The sequence below is a fragment of the Lepidochelys kempii genome, chromosome 18 (genome assembly GCF_965140285.1).
Source record: "Lepidochelys kempii isolate rLepKem1 chromosome 18, rLepKem1.hap1, whole genome shotgun sequence".
Taxonomy (NCBI): domain Eukaryota; kingdom Metazoa; phylum Chordata; order Testudines; family Cheloniidae; genus Lepidochelys; species Lepidochelys kempii.
In genome coordinates this window covers 7,024,087-7,044,782 of record NC_136397.1, presented here as the reverse complement: position 1 = coordinate 7,044,782, position 20,696 = coordinate 7,024,087, and the positions used below count along the sequence as shown (strand labels likewise).

The window sequence follows — 20,696 nt, the reverse complement described above, 5'->3', positions numbered from 1 at the left end:
CTTGCTCCCTCTCTCTTCCCAGTTACCTCTGCTAAAAATGAAATGGCTAATGCTGACAATTAAGGTATCATCGCCCAGCTGAGCCAGGGGCATTCACAACTCCCAGCCTGGGGCAAGCACGCACTTTTGGAAGAGTTGCTGATCATGCCTTGCAGATCTCATAAATACATCAAGAGATCCAGTCTGATTTAAAGATGTTAAATAGTTTCAGCTAAGCTCAAAGTTTTCAGATGAATGGGGAGGCGGGGAGCAGACTTCCACCTCACCTAAGTTAGTGGAACAGGGTGAGGCATATATTCAAACCATTGCTGCAGCTATTGTTTGGCTAGACCTGGGTTAATTAACAGGAGCACATCAGCAGCACATCTGAAAGAAGAAGGAAAAACAAACAGATGACCGGCAGCATCAGAAAATGATGGGAACACTGAGACAGGAACTTTGCTGGGTATGAGGCATTAAAAATCCTGTACATTTTTCCATTGGCAACTCCTGGGCTTGTCAGGGAAGGCTGCGGCAGGATATTGCGTATTGGGATGTCCACAGCTGGGACAGCACTTAACTATGATCTAAAATTTAACCAGATGCACCTTCGAAGGGGATTTACTTCAAAATGCTTCTGTCTTTCAATGTATTTCCTGACAATCTGAAAGGGCTGATGTTACACTAAGAACCATGTGCTTCCATAGGCCCGTTCCTGCAAACATCTGTGCACTCAGTTGCTCACATGTGTAAAACTGGGATTCAACACAACTTAGCCAGTGTGATGCAGAACAAGACATCAGCGTTGTAAGCCGCTCTCAGTGCTGCCGTGTTTAATTACACACAATCAGGGCAACCTACAAATGTAACTTTTGCCTTGAGGCTAATTTGAGGTTATAATGTAAGCATCCAGAGGACACCAACCCAGTCTAAGGAGAGGAGCAGTCATGGCACTGTATCTCTTTTATTTCAACACCAATCAGTGTTAGGATAAGTCTGTGTTTGGTGTTGCAATAAGAAAGTGTGTTTTTAGTCCAAATAAGACCTTCTGATCAGAGGCTGGCATGTTGCAAAGTTCACCTCTTAGGATCTTTATCTGCAGCTTAGTAAATACCCTGCTCTTCCTCTCTGATAGACCCCTGCTAGATGCATTCCATGTGCTCAAGATCCACACTTGTTTCAGGATCGACGCCTTGGAGGTGGAAGGGTCCCAGAGCTTGGGCTCCAGCCCAAGCCTGGAAGTCTACACAGCAGTGAAACAGCCCCGCAGCCCAAGCCCCGCAAGCCTGAGTTGCCTGGCACAGGCCAGCTGCGTAGACTAGTCTAGTTGCTGTGTAGACATATCCAGATCCAGAGTGGCCCTGAAGACCTGGCATATCCTGACGCTTTCAGGGAAGTCCAGTTCAAGGTCTCTGCCTTGCCCTGATAGTCAAAGCCCTGCATGCTTGATCCCTGAAAGATCACCTCTCCCTCCATGCCCACATAATGCTGTTACAAACTCTCACCATTCTATTGAAAGTCTTGTAATTGGTGTTTCTTCCCTAAAGCCCCAGCTGCTGGAATCATGTGAGAATCTCAGCTTCCCTTTCAAAATGAGTGAGTGTCTAGCCCTTATGGTTGCAAAGAAAAGCTTGAAAATGAGACCTCAGTGCAGCCTCAAGCCCAGAATACAAAGAAAAAGAAAAACATTCTTTTATTTTTTAAATCGCTCATGAGTTTTAAGCCAACACATGGCTCTTCAAGACCTGACTCATGATTTGTGAACACCTGAGGATGGCAATGCTGATGTCAGTTTGCCCGATAGCCACAGTTTTAGCCTGCCCAGGCTGGGATTGTGCCAGGAAGTGACATGGCACAGGGGTGGCATAATGTTTCTCCGGGGCACCCATGCTCCACCATGGTGTATGACCACAGTGCATTGGGAGGCACAGCCCAGGCCCTTTGACCGTGGCTATGGCTACAAAGCCAGGCCCCTTCCTGAGCCCACCTCTGCTGCACTGCCTGTGCAATGCCCAGGGGCCTTCCTTCGCCTCACCGCACGGGGCTGCCTCTAGTGCTTGCTGCTGCCTCTGGTGTCATGGCGCTGGGGAGAGTCCTGGGGAACACCACGTGGTCCGCAAGGCCCGCCGCTAGCTCTCCATGCCCCGCCCTGACGCTGCAGAACAGCGGCGCATGCGCTAGAGAGCCCTGTCAACCGCCAGTGCCTCTCCCGCTGTAGCTGCGCATGCGCCGGAAGCTGGTGGGGCATGGGGATGGGTTGGTGAGACGCCGCCGCTTCCGCCCGTCTCCAAAATGGCGGCGCCCTTTGTCCGTTCCGTGTCAGTCTGAGTCCTGCTTGCCGAAATGTGACTCACCTGCGGGTCCCGGGATGGCAGGTAGCGGGGGCAGCCGGGGGGAGCCAGGGCAGCTCCAGGGGGCAGCCAGAGTGGGAGGGGCAGCCAGGGCAGGTGTAGCGCTGGGGGAGGGGGCAGCCCTGGTAGGAGTGAGGGGAGGGGGGATCTGTGGGGAGGGGGAGCTGGAGGGGAGGGGGCACTGGGGGAGGGGGGCAGTAATAGGGCAGGGGGGAGCTAGGGGGGCAAGTGGAGCTAGGGGGAGGTGGGAGGGGCAGGGGCTGGGCGTGTCTCTGCAGGGGGTGAATGGGACCCGCTCCGTGAGGTGGTGATTGTTGCTGGTCTGTAATAAAAGCAAAATCTTGCTCTTAAATCTGCTGTCTCCACGTGAACCACCCCCCCCCCCCGCACATCTGGCACTGGGCTCCGCACCACACTGCAGCTTTCCATTCGGGTTTACATCTTCTCACCCCCTGTGGCACCGGGGCCAAGGCTGGAGTCTGTGGCGGGCCAAGGTGGGGGGTGGGTCAGAGTGCAGGCAGTGGGCTCTGGCAGGCACAGCTGAACTCAGTCTGAGAAACTGTTACAGTCACCCCGAAGGGTAGGGAACCGCAGGCTGCGAGACAGCAATTTCTGGTTTAATCAGCATTTGAGTTTTACCTACTTCCTCCAGGATGCATCTGTCTACAACGGGAAATTTCTTATTCCAGAACAACTGTTCAGTTGTGCCGATTTTTTCAGTGGTGTAAGCTTCAGCATAGCCCTGGCATAAGGGTCCTGACACACCTAATCCTACTAAGGACACAGTGAGAAAAGGCATCTATGCCTAGTCTACCCTAGACTTTACACTCTTGGTAACACTGATGCAGCTGCCCTGCTGGTGAAAACTGGGTAAGGAATTTCCTGCTGTGGACCAGGCAACTGAATCTGCTTGTGGGGTTGTGCTCCTCTTGCTCTTCTTTCCTTGCTGATAGTTCATTTGACACATTAACTCTGCAAGCCCAAGCAATGAATTCATCATGTTAGGCATTAGCGTGAGCTTCGTAATATTATATAAGATGTTTAACTGTTTGCCAAATAAATCACTAGTAGAATGGATTAGGAAAACTGCCTTATACGTGTCTATGCAATGGACTTCTACCCAAGAATATATTTTTTTGTTCTGATAGCAGTTCTGAAATTCCCAGCACAATATCAATAATCCACGCGTATTATACACACACCCCTACATGCAATTGCGGTATCTGCCTGTCAAAGTGTAATTGATCTGTATCAACATTTCAAACCAATATGACATTTGCTTTGCCATTGTGTTCGTATGTTGGACACTTACTGCCCTTGCTAAACCACCTAAAGTTAGTACAGCAGGGAGTAACTTGAGGGTTTGTTTAAGGGTGGAAAAAATTCAGTTTTTACTAGCTTAACGCCCAGATACTGGAGAGAGTTGCTGTGGAAATACATAGCTCATCATATTATTTTGGTTAAATACATGAGCAGTGTGTGTATATTATAGTTAATATGGTGGTGCATAGATCCAACATTACCGAATTTTAATATCAGCTCAGTATTATGGACTGTGACATATAACACATGGTAGAATATGATCCATTAACATAATTCTTTGCAAGGGATTGTTGGCGTAAACTGTGACCTTCCCAAATTTGTTCGGGGGTGGGTGTCTCCAACACACAATGTGGTGTTGGTCCTCTGTTGTACCGTGCTCGTCACTGTAGTAGCTGAGAGCCAGAAGTCACTCAGGAAAAGGAGTTGGGCATCATTGTAGCAGCTCAGTAAAATCATCAGCTCAAGTCAATACACAGTAACAATCCAAAAAAGCAAACCATATTAGGATGCATAAGGAATGGGACAGAGAATAATACTGAAAAGATGATAAAGCAATTGTGCAAATTAATGGCACACCATAACTTTGAATACTGTGTTTGGTTTAGATTGCCCATGTTAAAAAAGGTACTGCTGAAATAGAAGGCATCCAGAGACAGGCAACAAAAATGAGTAGGAATAGGAAAGGCTTCCCAAGTACTGAGGGAGTGAAAAGATTAGAACAATGTAGTTTATAGAGTAGATACATAAGAGGGGAGATGATGGTAAACAGAAAGTAAATCAGCTGCTCCTATTTCTCCTTGCAATACAAGAGTCAATGGACATTCAATGAAATTAAAAGGCAACAAATTTAAAAGTGATAAAAGGAAACAGTTTTTTACACAACATGTGACTAGATGACGACCTGAGGTCCCTTCCAACCAACAGAAGAAACATCTGTTGTCAGGATATTCCATATTTGTCCATTATGGAGATTTTATACCTTCCTCTGAAGCATCTGGCACTCGCCATTGTTGGAAACAGAATACAGTCTATAGAGACCACCAGATCAGAGCAGCATGGCACTTTCTTCCTAGTGACTTGTATTTACACCAAGTATTAATTAATTACATCAGTAAAATTCAAACTCAAGGTTCCACATACAGTCTGGACTGTGGCCCTTTATTAACACAACTGCACAGGCATAAATTCAGATCTAAACTTCCACAAATAATCCAAAATTATGATCTGCCTGTGCAATTTGTTTGCTACATACCTAACCAATAAGGGAAACCGCCTCCTACAACACTCCGGCCAGCACCTCTAGGCCTTGTCCACAATTTCAGTGAGTGCCACAATCCCACCACTGGTATACAAGGTCCACTGAAAACAGAGCCACATGTGGGAGACCCCAAGTGAGAGACCACCTTAGCTCATCTACTTGCAGGTGTCATCTTTGTATATCTTACTTAATTCCCTGCCATTGCAGGGGCTCTGGGCATTTGTGTATCTTGGTCCCCCCGTTCTTTGCCTGTGGCACATAACAGTTTAGTCTCTTGAGGGCTGTAGTACTTTGCTCTAATTTCACTTGTTGGGTTTCATGTGTGGGTGCTGGGCAATGGATAGTGGCCTGTGATATATAGGAAGTCAGGTCATACTAGGTGATCTGGTAGTCCTTTCCAGCCTTAAACTCTGTCTCTAATGCTTTGTGGCATTGGCTTGTCTCTCGTTCCCCATAGGCAGTCACGAGGGGTGGCTCACGTGGCAAGCTTAATTTAAACTTAGCAGATTTATTTATCTTTAACTGCATGCCACAAATGCAGGTGTCTAGTACTGAGCTTTCCATCACTATGATTGATACAGTAATAAAAGACTTGACAGCAGTGTCAGAGGAAGATTGAAAGGGAAAACACTACTGATGTGATTTGGAGAGGGTGAGACTCAAAAGTTGCTATCATTCTAGTTTCTTGGCTCCATTAAACTCTGGGAATTGAGTTCCCTTGCTTTTTATTTTAGCTGAGGCCAAATACCACTTTGATGGTCACAGTATCGCTCGTGAGTAGAACAGAGCCCTGGTAAAGGAGTGTCACATATGCAGTCCAACTTGTTTTCCCTTTTTAGGGAGTAGATTGACTTTGGGGCAGTGGTTTTGTATTTTAAAATGCAATTTTTTGTTGAATCTATCCAAGACAGCCACTTAAGGTAAGACATATAGCAGTCAGCTCTATTCTATTGAAGAGGTTATGGAGAGAGGCTTCCAAGAGGAATAGTCTTTCTAGTTTTGTATCTGAGCACTTGATTGTATTTACCCTCACAACAGGGCTGCGAAAGAGGAAAAGGCTATTGTTCCCAATTTATACATGGAGAACTGAGCCTGCAGAGACTAAGTGACTTGCCCCCTCTCACATACGCAGAGCAGGGAATCACACACAAGTTACTCAAGTGCCAGGCTGGCACCCTAACCACTGGGCAATCCTTCCTCTTACAATGTTAACATGTATTTACTGTTTAAAGGAGGAAAAAAAGCAGTAAAGTAATAATTAAGCTGTATGAAGGAAATGAGACATCCGTTTCACTGAGAGCAAGTATTGTGTTAATATGCTTGATATAATGTATGCCCATAAACCACTGTTCTAAGGTGGGTAGGATGGGTAAAAACATCAATATTTATAATTCAGCAGCAGCTGTATTGGTTATTATCCCAATGGTATCGTGTTCTATATGGTATTTGAATGGTGTAGAATAACACTAAGATGAAATGTAAAGAAGACATTGACCAAACTAAAGAATTCTTAGCAGTTGCATGACTCTGATGTGGACCAGAATTGCCAGTGTCTTCTGCATGAGGAGTCTTTGCCTTTCTCCTTGGTGGATTCATCACACTGGTTACCTTCTTTCATTTTATCTAACAGTAGGAATGTGGGCTAATGTTCCCAAAAGATTCTCTCCCCGCCACTTTCTGTGTAACTTTAAACTGAGCCTGTCTTTTATCAACATTAATAACCATTATGGCATCTCAGCTATGCCCTGCATATTTGACAGTTATCACCTTTTAATATAAAGCAACATTAACATTGCTTTTTGCTATTAACTGTGGACCATTATGTAATAATAATCACGGCTGATTTGAGTAATTGTTCTATTGAAACCTACTGAGGAAAGGTTCCCAGCAGCACCTTCAGAGGGTAGTACAGTATAAAGCTTAAGATGCAAAACTGGGAATTCAGAGATGCGTGTTCTAAGTCCCATCTCTGCCACTGACTCTGTGACCTTGGGGAAGTCACTTAACCTCTCTGTGTGTCAGTGTCCTCATCTATAAAAATAGGGATCATGATGCTCTCTTATGGAAAGTGTTCAGTGTTCATAGAATCATAGAATATCAGGGTTGGAAGGGACCTCAGGAGGTCATTTAGTCCAACCCCCTGCTCAAAAGCAGGACCCATCCCCAATTAAATCATCCCAGCCAGGGCTTTGTCAAGCCTGACCTTAAAAACGTCTAAGGAAGGAGATTCCACTGTGTTACTACATGTATTATTGAAATATTGATCAAATGGATCTAAACCTTCTTCAGTTCTGTAACATTCAGTTCTCACTGGCCCTGAGCTCTGAATAATTTTAGTGGGTGGTCTGTTTTATTGTATTTTAACATTTTAAGACTTAAAAAAAAAATTCTCCAGCCACATGAGGAAGGTGGATAATGGTGGTGGCGGGGCAGAGGTGATGTCTTTTGCCTGACCAAATATTTCAGTTCTAATTTAAGTGAGTTATGCAGGTCATCCCAACTGATACCAGTAAAATCCTTCATATAATGCCACATTATCATGTACTTTGCATAGGCCACAGAGTTCACAGAAAAGTTTTAGAATTCTTAAAAAATATGTATTGGGGCAACGTCTTGTATCCCTCCATTTATAAAGCCCAGGTACCCTATCTATCATGAGTCCGGTTGTACGGGGATCAGAACCAGGGGAAGATTATAATTAAAATATGAAACATCTTTTAAAAATGACTGAAATAACCCCTTTGATACATACAAACATCTTGATTTTAAAGTCCCATCTCTCAGGATCTTCAGGGCCTGGAAGCTAGTGTTGGTTGTTCCATTGGAACGGAGAACCCCTCCTTTTCCAGTGGTGTGCAGTTCCCATTTCCAGAACATAAGCCCGTTACTGGCTTTGAACTACTTATTGCTTGTGCTGGGCTTTGGGTCAGGGTCATTTTAGGAGGGAGCAGGGCTGTTGGTGAAGGAGGGAAAAAAGGAAACGTCTTGGTGGCAAGTTAAGAAAAATGGCAGCTGTTTGAAGCTGCTTGGGGGATTGGCTTGTTTGAAGTTGTCCCAAGGAAGGTGGTCAGAGTGCAGGTGAGGTAATGCCATTTATTACATGGCTGTCATTACTACAGGGTGTATTAGCTCTTGAAAACTTTTGAAGTAAATCTGTTGATTTAAGGAAAGGCCAGTGCATTGCCTGTATTTAAAAATAGAAGATCCAAGACATTAGGAAATTGATTTTGTCATAGAAACACCGGCAAGGGGCAGAATAAGAGACATCCAGAAAATTTAAGTACATCTCATACCCTGCTAAGACCAGCAGTTCTGAGACATGTCCCTCAAGACCCCTTGTTCTGAGACAAAGGAAAATGGATCTTAGCCGTTTTAGTGGGATTCATTACTTTAGAAGAAAATATTTTGTGCTGTAACCTCATCTCAGGACTTCACTGTTTCTGATGGAAATTTCCACTTTGTAATGAGAACACCAGATTGATGGGTTTGGAGCATACCTGGTTCTATAATGATGGAAGGTTGAAGAGTGTCAAGCTAATTTGTTCTCAAAGAGGAGACAGTGCCTAGAAGATGGGCTAGCTCTTTAAAGCAGTAACCAAAGGAGCTGTTACTGTACTGACAACCTCTGCGTTTGCCTTTGCAAAAGGCTGATATATGGCTGTACTACTTGAGTGAATCTAAAAAACCTGGTTGCATATCAGAGACTGAGGCTTTGTGAGTCTAAAAGCAGCTTTATACTCCTAGTTGAGTATGGCAGGTATCAGTGTGACGATCAGACTTGCACATACGACGGATGGCTGGCTAGAAAAGGGATGGTGGGTTTATATTTGATACAGGAATACAGGCATCCCAAGTCTTCCACATAAATTCGGATGCCAAGTGACAGATGCCATGTAAGAACCTCAGTAGAATAGAAAGGCAAATTCCCAGTTGCCCAGATGAGGAAAGTCTTGCAAAACTTCCTGTCCATGCAATCACATCAGCACGCTGCCAGCAGAACCACAAAACTCCAATGAAGCACTCTTCCAAGACTGCACTGAACCTTCTGAGCAAGTCAAAACAGCTCCCAGTCCAACCAAAAGGGGGCTTTTCAAGAGCTATGTTTTCCCTTTCTCCACCAAAGGGTTGGTGAATTTTATCTCAAAGGTCTGGGTGCTAGAGGCAGAATTTCTTTCCAGAATAGGAGTGAGTTAGTTACGGGAAATGCATTTTGATTAGAGGCAGGATGGTCTATGGTTAAATCACAGGACCATGAGTCAGGAGACCTGAGCTCTATTTATGACTCTGCCACTTACTCACTGTGTTGCCATGGGCAAGTCACTTGAACTCCCAGTGCCTCAGTTGATTTGCTTGTAAAATTCCGAGAATACTTTCAGGGCTATTGTGGGGCTTAGTTTACTAATGTTTGTAAAACACTTTGAGAGGCACAGATAAAAGGCGGTGTTATAGAAGTAAAACCTGGTGGTGATGTTAGTACACCAGTAGGAGGGGCTAGTGTAAATGGCATTTGAAAGACGTTAACTAAGTCTTTGGAGGGAAAATAGCTTCTGTTCTCTGCAACAAACCTCGTAGAAAGTAAAAAGGCTTCTTTCTGTCTTGAAATGTGATAAATGCATTAGGTTGGATTGGTACATCTGGTCTCCTTGGCTCTTTGACGGACGCATGCAATGAGCCACTGATACTCCCTTGATTTCTTTTGGCAGATGCAAGCAGATTTTAGGTTGTCAGGTTTTTACAGCCTAATGCTAAGTGAGGGATTTTTTTATTCTTACTGAGCATCGCTGATCGCTTGTCCTCCTGTCTCTGTAATTAGAACACATCTGGCTTTCCCTGCTCATTATCACTCTTGGTAATCGTTGACACTGTTACTTTAATAAATTTGTAACAGTCGTGCCGCAAATTGCCATCCCGGGATCTCTGAAGATCTGAAAAGGGGACAGCTCAGCATTCGTGTGAGGAGGACTCCAAGGTGATCATGAGAATCAAATTAACTTGATAGCATGGCACAGCTGATACATTTTAAATATGATGTTGTTGGCCCTAGCCATAAAATGACAGGGCACTGCAAAATTTTGGAGCAAGCTAGACATTGTCAAAATGTATCCATGTCTTGATATCTGGGTCCATCCATTACCGTATTGTTTGTAAGTCAGGGGTGCCCCAGTTTTGTTCAGATGCAGGTCATTAAACTGCAGCTGCTTTCCTCAGCACACTAGCAAGGTCACAGAGACTAAATAATGGAGCAGGTGGGTGCTTAGACTACACTTTGTGCTGGCTTCTGGTGATTAGTTCTTTCCTTCTGGCCCTGGCCTCTGTCTTGTGAATTTTTGGAGCCCTGGTTTAACAAATTAATAGCTTGTTCTGGCAAACTGCATCTGCTGTAAACAGCAAGGATACCGGTTAGCCTTCAAGGCAGATTTCACGTGGAGGGCTTTGATTCTGAAGAAGCAAGCAGGCCGAGCATGCTGTCATGGTGTGGCCAAGGGACTCAATGAAGGGCATTTCTGCACAGATGGAATTTTGTTCGCATTGAAACACAAGCGCTGTAAGAAATAAGTCAGATCCCACAGCAGTAACTGTATCTTCCTGGAAGAAAATATCCATTAACAGCAACTTTCGGATTGAATTTTGGTTTCAAAGCTGACTCCAGGGCTTCTAATTTGTCAGGAGGAAGAGCCTTCTCCTCTTGCTTTCCTCATGTACCCAGAGCTGTTACCTTAGGTGTTTTCCTAGTCTTCCCCATGCAGCAGGCTAACTTGTCATGGGTTTCCATGGTAGCTACAGGATTGTGCTTTAAGAAAGAAGATTCTCTCTTACCTACGGTTATTTGGGGGCATTCTTTACTTATTTGGGAGTCATATCAGGTGTCTCCTTGTAAATACATCATGATCTTCATTGCATGTTATCAATATGCCAGGCTGTGGGTTGACCCAATCAATCCTGGCTGTTGTGATCCCTTTCTATGCCTCTAGAGCACCCTGAGGCAGGAGAAAGTGAGACTGTTGCACTGGATGGAGTCACACAACCACAGAGTGGTCACAACTCCTTGACATTGTGTTGTGATGTCAGGCTACCATTCTCCAACTACTTTGTGGCCATCCAATTCTGCTGGAACCACTGCCTTAAAATGATATCATATGAGCAGTTGTCATCCAGCCAGATGAAGATTGCCGAACGCCTCTTGTGGGTGAGCATCCCCATTTCTCTTGTCTGTTTCTGGAATAATTAGTTTTCAACCCAGGTCTTGCGCCCAGACCAACATAGTGTCTTTGCTGTTGGTAACAAGGGAGAATGTTGGCCATCTGGAAAGGACTTTATTCTTCATAGAATCATAGAATATCAGGGTTGGAAGGGACCTCAGGAGGTCATCTAGTCCAACCCCCTGCTCAAAGCAGGGCCGATCCCCAACTAAATCATCCCAGCCAGGGCTTTGTCAAACCTTAAAAACTTCTAAGGAAGGAGATTCCACCACCTCCCTAGGTAACGCATTCCAGTGTTTCACCCTCCTAGTGAAAAAGTTTTTCCCAATATCCAATCTAAATCTCCCCCACTGCAACTTGAGACCATTACTCCTTGTTCTGTCATCTGCTACCACTGAAAACAGTCTAGAGCCGTCCTCTTTGGAACCCCCTTTCAGGTAGTTAAAAGCAGCTATCAAATCCCCCCTCATTCTTCTCTTCCGTAGACTAAACATCCCCAGTTCCCTCAGCCTCTCCTCATAACTCATGTGTTTCAGTCCCTTAATCATTTTTGTTGCCCTCCGCTGGACTCTTTCCAATTTTTCCACATCCTTCTTGTAGTGTGGGGCCCAAAACTGGACACAGTACTCCAGATGAGGCCTCACCAGTGTTGAATAGAGGGGAACGATCACGTCCCTCGATCTGCTGGCAATGCCCCTACTTATACATCCCAAAATGCCATTGGCCTTCTTGGCAACAAGGGCACACTGTTGACTCATATCCAACTTCTCGTCCACTGTAACCCCTAGGTCCTTTTCTGCAGAACTGCTGCCGAGCCATTCGGTCCCTAGTCTGTAGCGGTGCATTGGATTCTTCCGTCCTAAGTGCAGGACTCTGCACTTGTCCTTGTTGAACCTCATCAGATTTCTTTTGGCCCAATCCTCCAATTTGTCTAGGTCCCTCTGTATCCTATCCCTACCTTCCAGCGTATCTACCTCTCCTCCCAATTTGGTGTCATCTGCAAACTTGAGGAGGGTGCAATCCACACCATCCTCCAGATCATTTATGAAGATATTGAACAAAACCGGCTCCAGGACTGACTCTTGGGGCACTCCACTTGATACCGGCTGCCAACTAGACATGGAGCCATTGATCACTACCCATTGAGCCCGACAATCTAGCCAGCTTTCTATCCACCTTATAGTCCATTCAGCCAGCCCATACTTCTTTAACTTGCTGGCAAGAATACTGTGGGAGATAGTGTCAAAAGCTTTGCTAAAGTCAAGGAACAACACGTCCACCGCTTTCCCCTCATCCACAGAACCAGTTATCTCGTCATAGAAGGCAATTAGATTAGTCAGGCATGACTTGCCCTTGGTGAATCCATTCTTATCCTTCATTGCCTCTAGTGGAGGCCTGGTCTATACTGAAAAATTAGGTCAAACCAGCTATGTCACTCGGGTGTGAAAAATCCACACCCGAGTGAAGTAGTTAAGCTGGCCTAACCCCTGGTGTAGACAATGCTAGGTTGATAGAAGAATGCTTCCATTGATTTAGCTACAGCCTCTTGGGCACCTGGATTAACTACACTGATGGTAGAACCCTCCCATTAGCAGAGGTAGTGTCTGCCGCTGTGTATATCTGTGCCACTGTAGCATTTCAAGTATAGACAAGCCCTTAGACTCTACAGCACAAAACTCTCTGTTCAGGACTGTGACTGCTCCCTTGCTATCGTTAGGGTGTGTGTACACGCACTCACACACACACACGCTTTTGGGAAATGTGATCAAATTTTGTGCAACCATTTTTGAGTTAGTTTGAGTGTGAAAATGTACTTTTCCCCCATGTGTTCTGAGATCAGAAACTTTGCACTTGGGTAATTCTGAGCAAGAGTTAGAAACTTTAAAGTTGGCTTCTTCTCTATATGTCATTGAGACTTGATTCCCTTTACCAATGCTGCAAGCACACACAAAGTATATACAACATTTGTAAGCCCATTTTGAGCATGAAACGGATGCTGTTGAATATCATCTAGCATGGGGGTACTTTTTGCTCTGTTTGCATCATTTCCTATGGTTTCTCTAATTCTGTTATAAGAGTTCTTCAGTTAAAAAAAGCTCACATTCTGCCTCTCTTCTCCTTGCCTTTATTAACAGGGGCATGAATACAGGGTCTTTGGTTTATTTTTTATTTAATTATCCATATATTTTAGTGTCTATTCCTGCTGCTTATTCCGCATTTGAAACCGTAAACCCTGTGTTTGTGACATTGTAGATAGCTGCTGTGCAAGTGAGTCACAAATGGAGGATTAGGATTTCAGGTGGCAAATAAACTGTGGGAGCTGATGAGCTCTTGAGAACAGGTGTATCTCTCTCTCCTACAAATGGCCTTGATTCACCCCACACCCCCCAAATGAGCAGATGAGTCACAGAGTGTTCTTTCAAGGTTTTCCTGTGGGGTCAGCTGCCCTTTTTTGTGCTTGAAATATTTTTCATTTTGTTAAGGGTTGGCAGTCATGCAGGAAAGAACAGGGATTACGTCCATGAAATTACACACACCCGTTTATATTATAATAGAAAACTTGATCATTATATAACTCAAAGTAAAGACTGTATCCTCTCAAAATCTTAACTTATCTGTTTTTTTCTAAAAGAGCTTCTCTAATTCTAACAGGAATTGTTTCGGGGAAGGTCTTTGACCTGTGTTATATAGGAGGTCGGACTAGATGATCACAGTGGTCCCTTCTGGACTTAGAATCTATGACTCTTCCAGATAGTACATAAGAGCGGCCACACTGGGTCAGACCAGTGGTCCATCTAGCCCAGTATCCTGTCTTCTGACAGGGGCCAATTCCAGATGCTTCAGTGGGAATGAACAGAAGAGGCAATCACCAAGTGATCCATCTCCTGTTGCCCATTCTCAGCTTCTGGTACTCAGAGGCTATGGACGCCCAGAGCCTGAAATTGCATCCCTGAACATCTTGGCTAATAATCATTGATGGACCTATCCTCCTGAACTTATCTAACTCCTTTTTGAAACCTGTTATAGTTTTGGCCTTCACAACATCCCCTGGCAATGAGTTCCACAGGTTGACTATGTGTTGAAGAAGTACTTCCTTATGTTTATTTTAAACCTGATGCCCATTAATTTCATCGGGTGACACTTGATTCTTGTGTTATGTGAAGGAGTAAATTAAACTTCCTTATTCACTTTCTCCTTACCATTCACGATTTTATAGACCTCTGTCATATACCCCCTTAGTCGTTTCTTGTCCAAGTTGAACAGTTCCAGTCTTTTTAATCTCTCCTCATTTTGTCGTCTTATCTATCCCTTTCTGAATGGTTCTTAACATTCTGTTCGCTTTTTTGACTGCCGCTGCGCATTTAGCGGACATTTTCAGAGAACTATCCACAATGATTCCAAGATCTCTTTCTTGTATGGTAACAGCTAATTTAGACCCCATCATTTTGTATGTATAGTTGGGATGATGTTTTCCAATGTGCATTACTTTGCATTTATCAACATTGAATTTTAGCTGCCATTTAGTTGCCCAGTCACCCAGTTTTGTGAGATCCTTTTGTAACTCTTCTTGGTCTGCTTTGGACTTAACCATCTTGAGTAATTTTATATCATCTGCAAATGTTACCACCTCACTGTTTACCCCTTTTTCCAGATCATTTATGAATATGTTGAACAGCACCCGTCCCAGTACAGATCTCTGGGGGACACACACCATTATTTACCTCTCTCCATTCTGAAAACTGACCATTTATTCCTACCCTTTGTTTCCTATCTTTTAACCAGGTATTGATCCATGAGAGGACCTTCCCTCCTTTCCCATGACTGCTTATGAAATCTACTGTAAAGTCTACTTTAAGGCCCCAGTCTTGTAATTGAGTCCACATGGACAGACCCTTGCACCTGTCTGGAGCCCAGTTAGCTTGTGTACAGACACAAGGGTCTGCCTATACAGATCCAGTTGAAAGACTGAAGCTGAAATTTGCCAGTGCACTAAGATCTCTATATCACTTGGCTATACTTAGCCCAGATGGAGTCTTCTCCCCCCTCACTACATTCCACTTTGCTGTGAGAGGTGCTTTCAACAAGAGTTCCTTCCGCAGGTTATTTAAAGACAGGATGCCTTCCATACATTGCAACACCAGCCTTCCCACCCCCGTTCCTGGGCCACTTGAGATATCGCTATTAAGTGTTGTTTGTCTGCTCTTCAGTTTGATAATCACTCAGGGCGGCTGCTCTTTACAGCACACTGACTGCATGGGGCAGCTTGTTTGAGTTAAACCTTTCTCTTCAATTTGGAATGGCCTGCGTAAAGATAGAGGATTCCTTTTGGGTAGGTGGCCATGTGTAGCCAAAGGCATTCTAATGTGGTCTGTGACCACCTCTCCCACTGAGATCAAGGTGGAGCTTCCCATGGCACCGTAGTCTCTATGAGCCTCACCTTCATATTGAAGATGAGGGCTTCTGCAATCGGCTCTACTTTGTGCCAAAGTGTGCTTCTTGGGGTCCTTGTATGTTCCTCAGTGGTTCTGGGTACCATGAGACACCTGGGGGCTGATTTGCAGAAGTGCAGAGGATTCACACCTGCAGCTGAAGTTGACTGGAGCTCTGCTTTGGCCTCCTAAAGTACTATTAAAATGCTGAACACTCTGAAAAATTGGACCCTGGGCATCATGAGTTGGTCACTTGGCAATTTTGTCAAATAAAGTATTTTGAAAATCTAGCTGGATCTCAGTTCCTCAGCTGGAAAATGGGGATGACGCCATCCCCACCCCCTCCCCCCCGCTCTCTAGAGTGTTATGAAGATAAATCCCCTAACGTTTGTGACTCGCTCAGGTGGTGAGAGCACCGTACAAATGCCTGGGAGGAAATTAGTCATATTGTATTCAGTGCAAGGATGGATGGTGTGCGTTAAATAACGCCCGGGACCACGCATTGAATGAGGAGGATAAAGCCACTCTCTGAAGGAGGCAGGGATCCTGTGAGAACATAATACATGATCATGCAGTTAAAGACTGTGTCCTAATGCATACGCACAGGGGGCTGTATTAAGGTTGCACAGTTTACCTTAAATCTAGCGTTTTTAAACTCTGGAGTGCTTGACTTTTTGCAGCCTTAATCTTTTGTCTGTTTATTTTTAGATGTAATCATAGGATAGAATGGGGTGAGGGAGCATCAGGTATGTTCCTGCAGTTACATAGGCTGCCTGCATGTACAATTTGACATGTGTTGAAATATTTAAAAGATATAAATATATATTGGCAGTCCCCACCGCGCCCTCTTAAGCTGGGATCAGTTGATGTCCAGGGACTTCACAGCAGAAGTGGGGTTTGGGGAGGGATTTGAAGAAGGAAGAGGGTCAGGGCTTTATGTGCTAATTCAGGGAGAGTCCTGTGTGTAAGGGGCAGTACTGGGAAAGTGGGAGCTGGTGGAAACTGCAACATGGTGAAAACAGGCCAAGCGGATGGTTTGATGTTAGCAGCTGCAGTTGGATGGAGCCAAGCTGGGTGCAAAGAAGAGGTTATAGGAGGCTGATCAGTAGGACTTTCCGCTTTAGATGGCTGTCTGATTGGAAGGACCAGGGGAAGTGTTAGTAAATGTGATACTATAAATCAGTATTTAAAATTCCTTTTGGCACTTCCTAGTGTTGCTCCTACAGCCACTGGTGGGCCTTCATTTGCAGGCCTCAACCAGTGAATTTCAGTCAGAAAACAGCAGTCTCTTTTTGAAAGAGAATGTGACAAAATAACAGAAGCAGATTTTATGCCAAACCAGGTTTAAAACAGAGCTGCGGCCGGCAGCTTTGCAGGGGGATGTTTAATCAGGTGGGTCTGATACAATTGACCATGGAGGGCCGTAGCATTCGGCACACTTGATCATCCCACCAGCAGTGGCCAGTACTTCAGATGGAGGCAAAAATTCCTAACAGCCTCCTCCTAACCTTGATTGCCCATTTAAAAAACTTTCCAAGAAGCACCTTCACGCTTTCTCCCACACCGGTCCTTGTGCACGGGAGGAGCCTCAGGAGCTTCTGCAAGGATGCCAGGTCTTCCCTCAGAGCTCTCCTTAAAACACTTCTCAGTCATGATTCCTACAACCCACTCGACAGTATCATCGTATTGTTTCCTCATATACTCCCATCTGTCTTCATCCGCCTGTTGTCTGTAGTTTTGTACTTTGGTGCAGGGACCTATGTGTGTGCCACAGTAAAGTCCTGGCCTCCAGGTGCTCCTGCAATACAAATAATGCATAATAATGACCAATGGTGCAGTGTGAGGCCGACTTTCTTGCAGGACCAATGACTAACTGCACAGTGGAGACTGAATTAGCTTCTCAGCCCTACCGGTTCCTCCAGATCAAGGCTGAGGCGCGTGGGTGGAAGTTGGTCTGCGCACTGCTTCAGTTTTAAGCACCGTCAGTGGGTGCTTGCACACCATAAAAATGGATTTTAATAAAACCTCCCTTGCTCCAGCACCAGGCTCAAGCACAGTAGCTGGAGGGATGGAGCGTAGGCTCTGGTCAGCCAGGTGATTGTGCTTTCTCTCCTCAGCTATGGATTTCCCTCAGCACAGCAAGCAGGTCCTGGAGCAGCTGAACCAGCAGAGGCAGCTGGGCTTGCTGTGTGACTGCACCTTCGTGGTGGACGGCATTGACTTCAAGGCCCACAAGGCCGTGCTGGCAGCCTGCAGCGAGTACTTCAGGATGCTGTTTGTGGATCAGAAGGATGTGGTGCATCTTGACATCAGCAATGCAGCAGGTATGCAGGTGCGGCTCCTGGGAGAAGCCAAGGCTGCACTTGGGAGAGGAGCTGTGGCCCTGAGATGGCGGGCCGTATCCTCAGCAGGTGTAAATCAGTGTGTTCCTGTTGAAGTCAGTGGAGCCGCACCAAGTCACGCCAGCTGTGACTCAGACCCAAAGTGTGCAGAACCTCCTAGAAAACATTAGGGCTGTGGTGGGGATAGTGACGTTCCTCCTGAACACTGGAGTTGCCATAGCCCAGTGTCCCATCTCTGACAGTGCCCAGCACCAGATGCCCCAGAGTGCAGGAACCATGAAGTAACAGACATGGGATAATCTGACCTCATTAAGGTCTCCTCCTAATCCCTAATAGAGACTGGTTTAAACCCTAAAGCATAAGGTTTCTAGAACTTGGTTTGTAATAACTGTTATAACTCTGCCTATTCTTGTTATCCATGAGAAATGTCCACTCGCTCTTTGAATCTTGCTAAGTTCTTGGCCTCAATGACCTCCTGTGGCAGGGAGTTCCACAGCCTCATTATACTTTGTGCAGCAAAGTATTTTTCCTTTGACCAGTTTTGGACTTGCTACCTTTCAGTTTCATTGACTGTCCCCTGGTTCTTGTGTTACGAGACAGAGAGGATAGCAGCTCCTGCTCTTTCTTCTCTAAACCATTCATTGTTTTATATGACTTTATCATGAGTCCTTTTATTCATCTCCTTGTGTCTCCACTACGGAGACCATACCGGATAGCTATACTGGCATAGCCGCCTACAATAGACGCAGCCTACACCAACAGAAGAAGGTTTTTTTGCTGATGCAGAGAACTCCACCTCCCCGAACGCCATTAGCTAGGCCCTCTTCCATCGACACTGCTGCGTCCACACTGGGTGGGGTTGTTGACATAGTTGTGCCAGTCAATCGTGTGGGTTTTCTCATGCCCCTGACTGACACAGCTATGCTGATATAACTTTTCAGTGTAGACCAAGCCTAAGGTAACAAGCCCAGTCTTCTCCATATCTCTTCACAGGGAGTGTTTTCATGCCCCCAATCATTCTCATCACCCTTCTCTGAACTTGTTCTAATTCTACAGTATTATTTTCTAATGGGATGACCAATTCTGTGCACAGTATTCTAGAGGTGGGAGGGTACCATCAATTCAGATCGTGGCATTACAGTTTTTTTTATATTATTCTCCATCCCATTCCTTATGTATCCTACCATCTTGTTTGCTCTTCGACTGCAGCTGCTCATTGAGTAGAGGTTCCCAATGAATTATCATCGGTGATGCCCTGATCTCTTTCCTGAGTTGATCAATTCGTTCAGAACTCTGCTAGGTTCATGAACCTGTCTGGTTTAAATTTTTCCCTCCAATGTGCATTGTTTGGCATTGATCAACACTGAATTTCGTCTGCCATTGTATTGTCCATTCACCTAGCATGATTAAGTGCTGAAGTTTCTCTGTCTTCTCTGGGCTTGACTAACCTAAATGACTCTGTGCCTTCTGAGAAGGTTGCCTCCTCACTGATCATTCTTTCCACCTCATTTCCAGATCATGAATAAATATATTAAACAACTCAGGACCTGGTAGGAACCTAGCGGCACCCCACTGTTAATCTTTTATGATGGAAACTGGCTGTTTATCCCTATTCTTAATTATTTTCTGTCTTTTAGCCAGTTTTTGATCCATGACAATACCTTGCCTCTCCCTCCATGAATACTTAGCTCCTTTAGTAGCTTCTTGTGCAGAACCTTGTGAAAGGTCTTTTGAAAGTTGAAAGGATGTTCACAGGTTCTCCGTAAACCATTACCTTATTGACGTGTTCAAAGAATTCTGATACATCAGTGAGATGAGACCCATCATATCATGATCTTCCACGTGTTTTGTTGTTCTATTTTTAGTTGTCCTTTCAACCAACGTACTAGGTACAGATGTAGGACTTGCTCGTCTGTTGTAATTCCCTGAGTCACCCCTATGGCAGCTCAACAGCCAGCCAGATACAACCTATTGGATTCCTGTTTGGCCAGTACCCTATACAAACACGCACCACTGTAGAGATAGCTGTCTAACAATCATCTAAAGGGAAAAGGGAAACAGTGATCCTGCCAATATATAGTATATGCCCAATAGCTATTACTTCAGTATGTGTGGTTGGACAGATGTGCATCGCGTCTGGAAGCTAATGGTCTTAGAGTAGAACAGGAAGATTTTTATTGTTAATATTAGAAGAAGATTCATTAATCGTCTTGCATTAGCACTTAAAGGCTCCCACCAAGATGCAGAGCCCGTTGTGCTAGGCTCTGTACTAACACCATCGTTAGAGACAGTTCCTGCTTCAAAGAATTTCCAGTCAAAACAGACAAGCCAAAGGATGAGAGAACAGAAGTATTATTATCCTCATTTTACAAATGGGGCAATGAGGCCCGGAGAGAGGAAGGGACTCACCCAAGGTCACACAGGGCGTCTGTGGCAGAGCCAGGAATTGAACCCAGGTCTCCTGAGTCCCAGTCTAGAGCCATAACCACAGAATCATCCTGCCTCGCTCTGACATTCCTCAGGGTACAGTCTGGACTGCTGAACTGCTGGGTCCCTTCAATTCTCCAGTCTGGGGTGCCTTTTACACTGCTTCACTGTGAGAGCAACCACTCCTGGTCTGCTGTCACACAGCCTCTAGCATGTAAATTACTCCCAGCTGAGTTATATGAGTGCTTTTAGCCAACCACTCCTGAATTGTATTGCAGAGTGACTCCAGCGTATTCCCAGTCCCAGACTTGTCCCCAGAAATGTGCGTTTTGTACTTCCCAGCTCTTTCCTTCTGTGCAACACAAGCTCATAGAAAGTCCGTCATT

The 20,696-nt window shown here is 45.0% G+C and overlaps 1 protein-coding gene across 5 annotated transcripts in view; it reads left to right on the top strand.

The window, feature by feature from the left end:
• Window positions 1–2,219: 2,219 nt before the first annotated feature.
• ZBTB17 (zinc finger and BTB domain containing 17) overlaps window positions 2,220–20,696 on the top strand; it is a 37,996-nt gene continuing 19,519 nt past the window's right edge. For 2 of the 5 annotated variants that reach the window (XM_073317227.2, XM_073317228.2), the window contains exons 1-2: window positions 2,272–2,354; window positions 17,659–17,865. In XM_073317227.2, the coding sequence (XP_073173328.2) occupies window positions 2,348–2,354; window positions 17,659–17,865 (214 nt within the window). In that variant the 5' untranslated portion in view covers window positions 2,272–2,347. Of the gene's footprint in view, window positions 2,355–2,982; window positions 3,201–15,873; window positions 16,288–17,658; window positions 17,866–20,696 lie in introns of those variants that run through there. The other 3 variants (XM_073317224.2, XM_073317226.2, XM_073317225.2) reach the window with 3 other exon arrangements.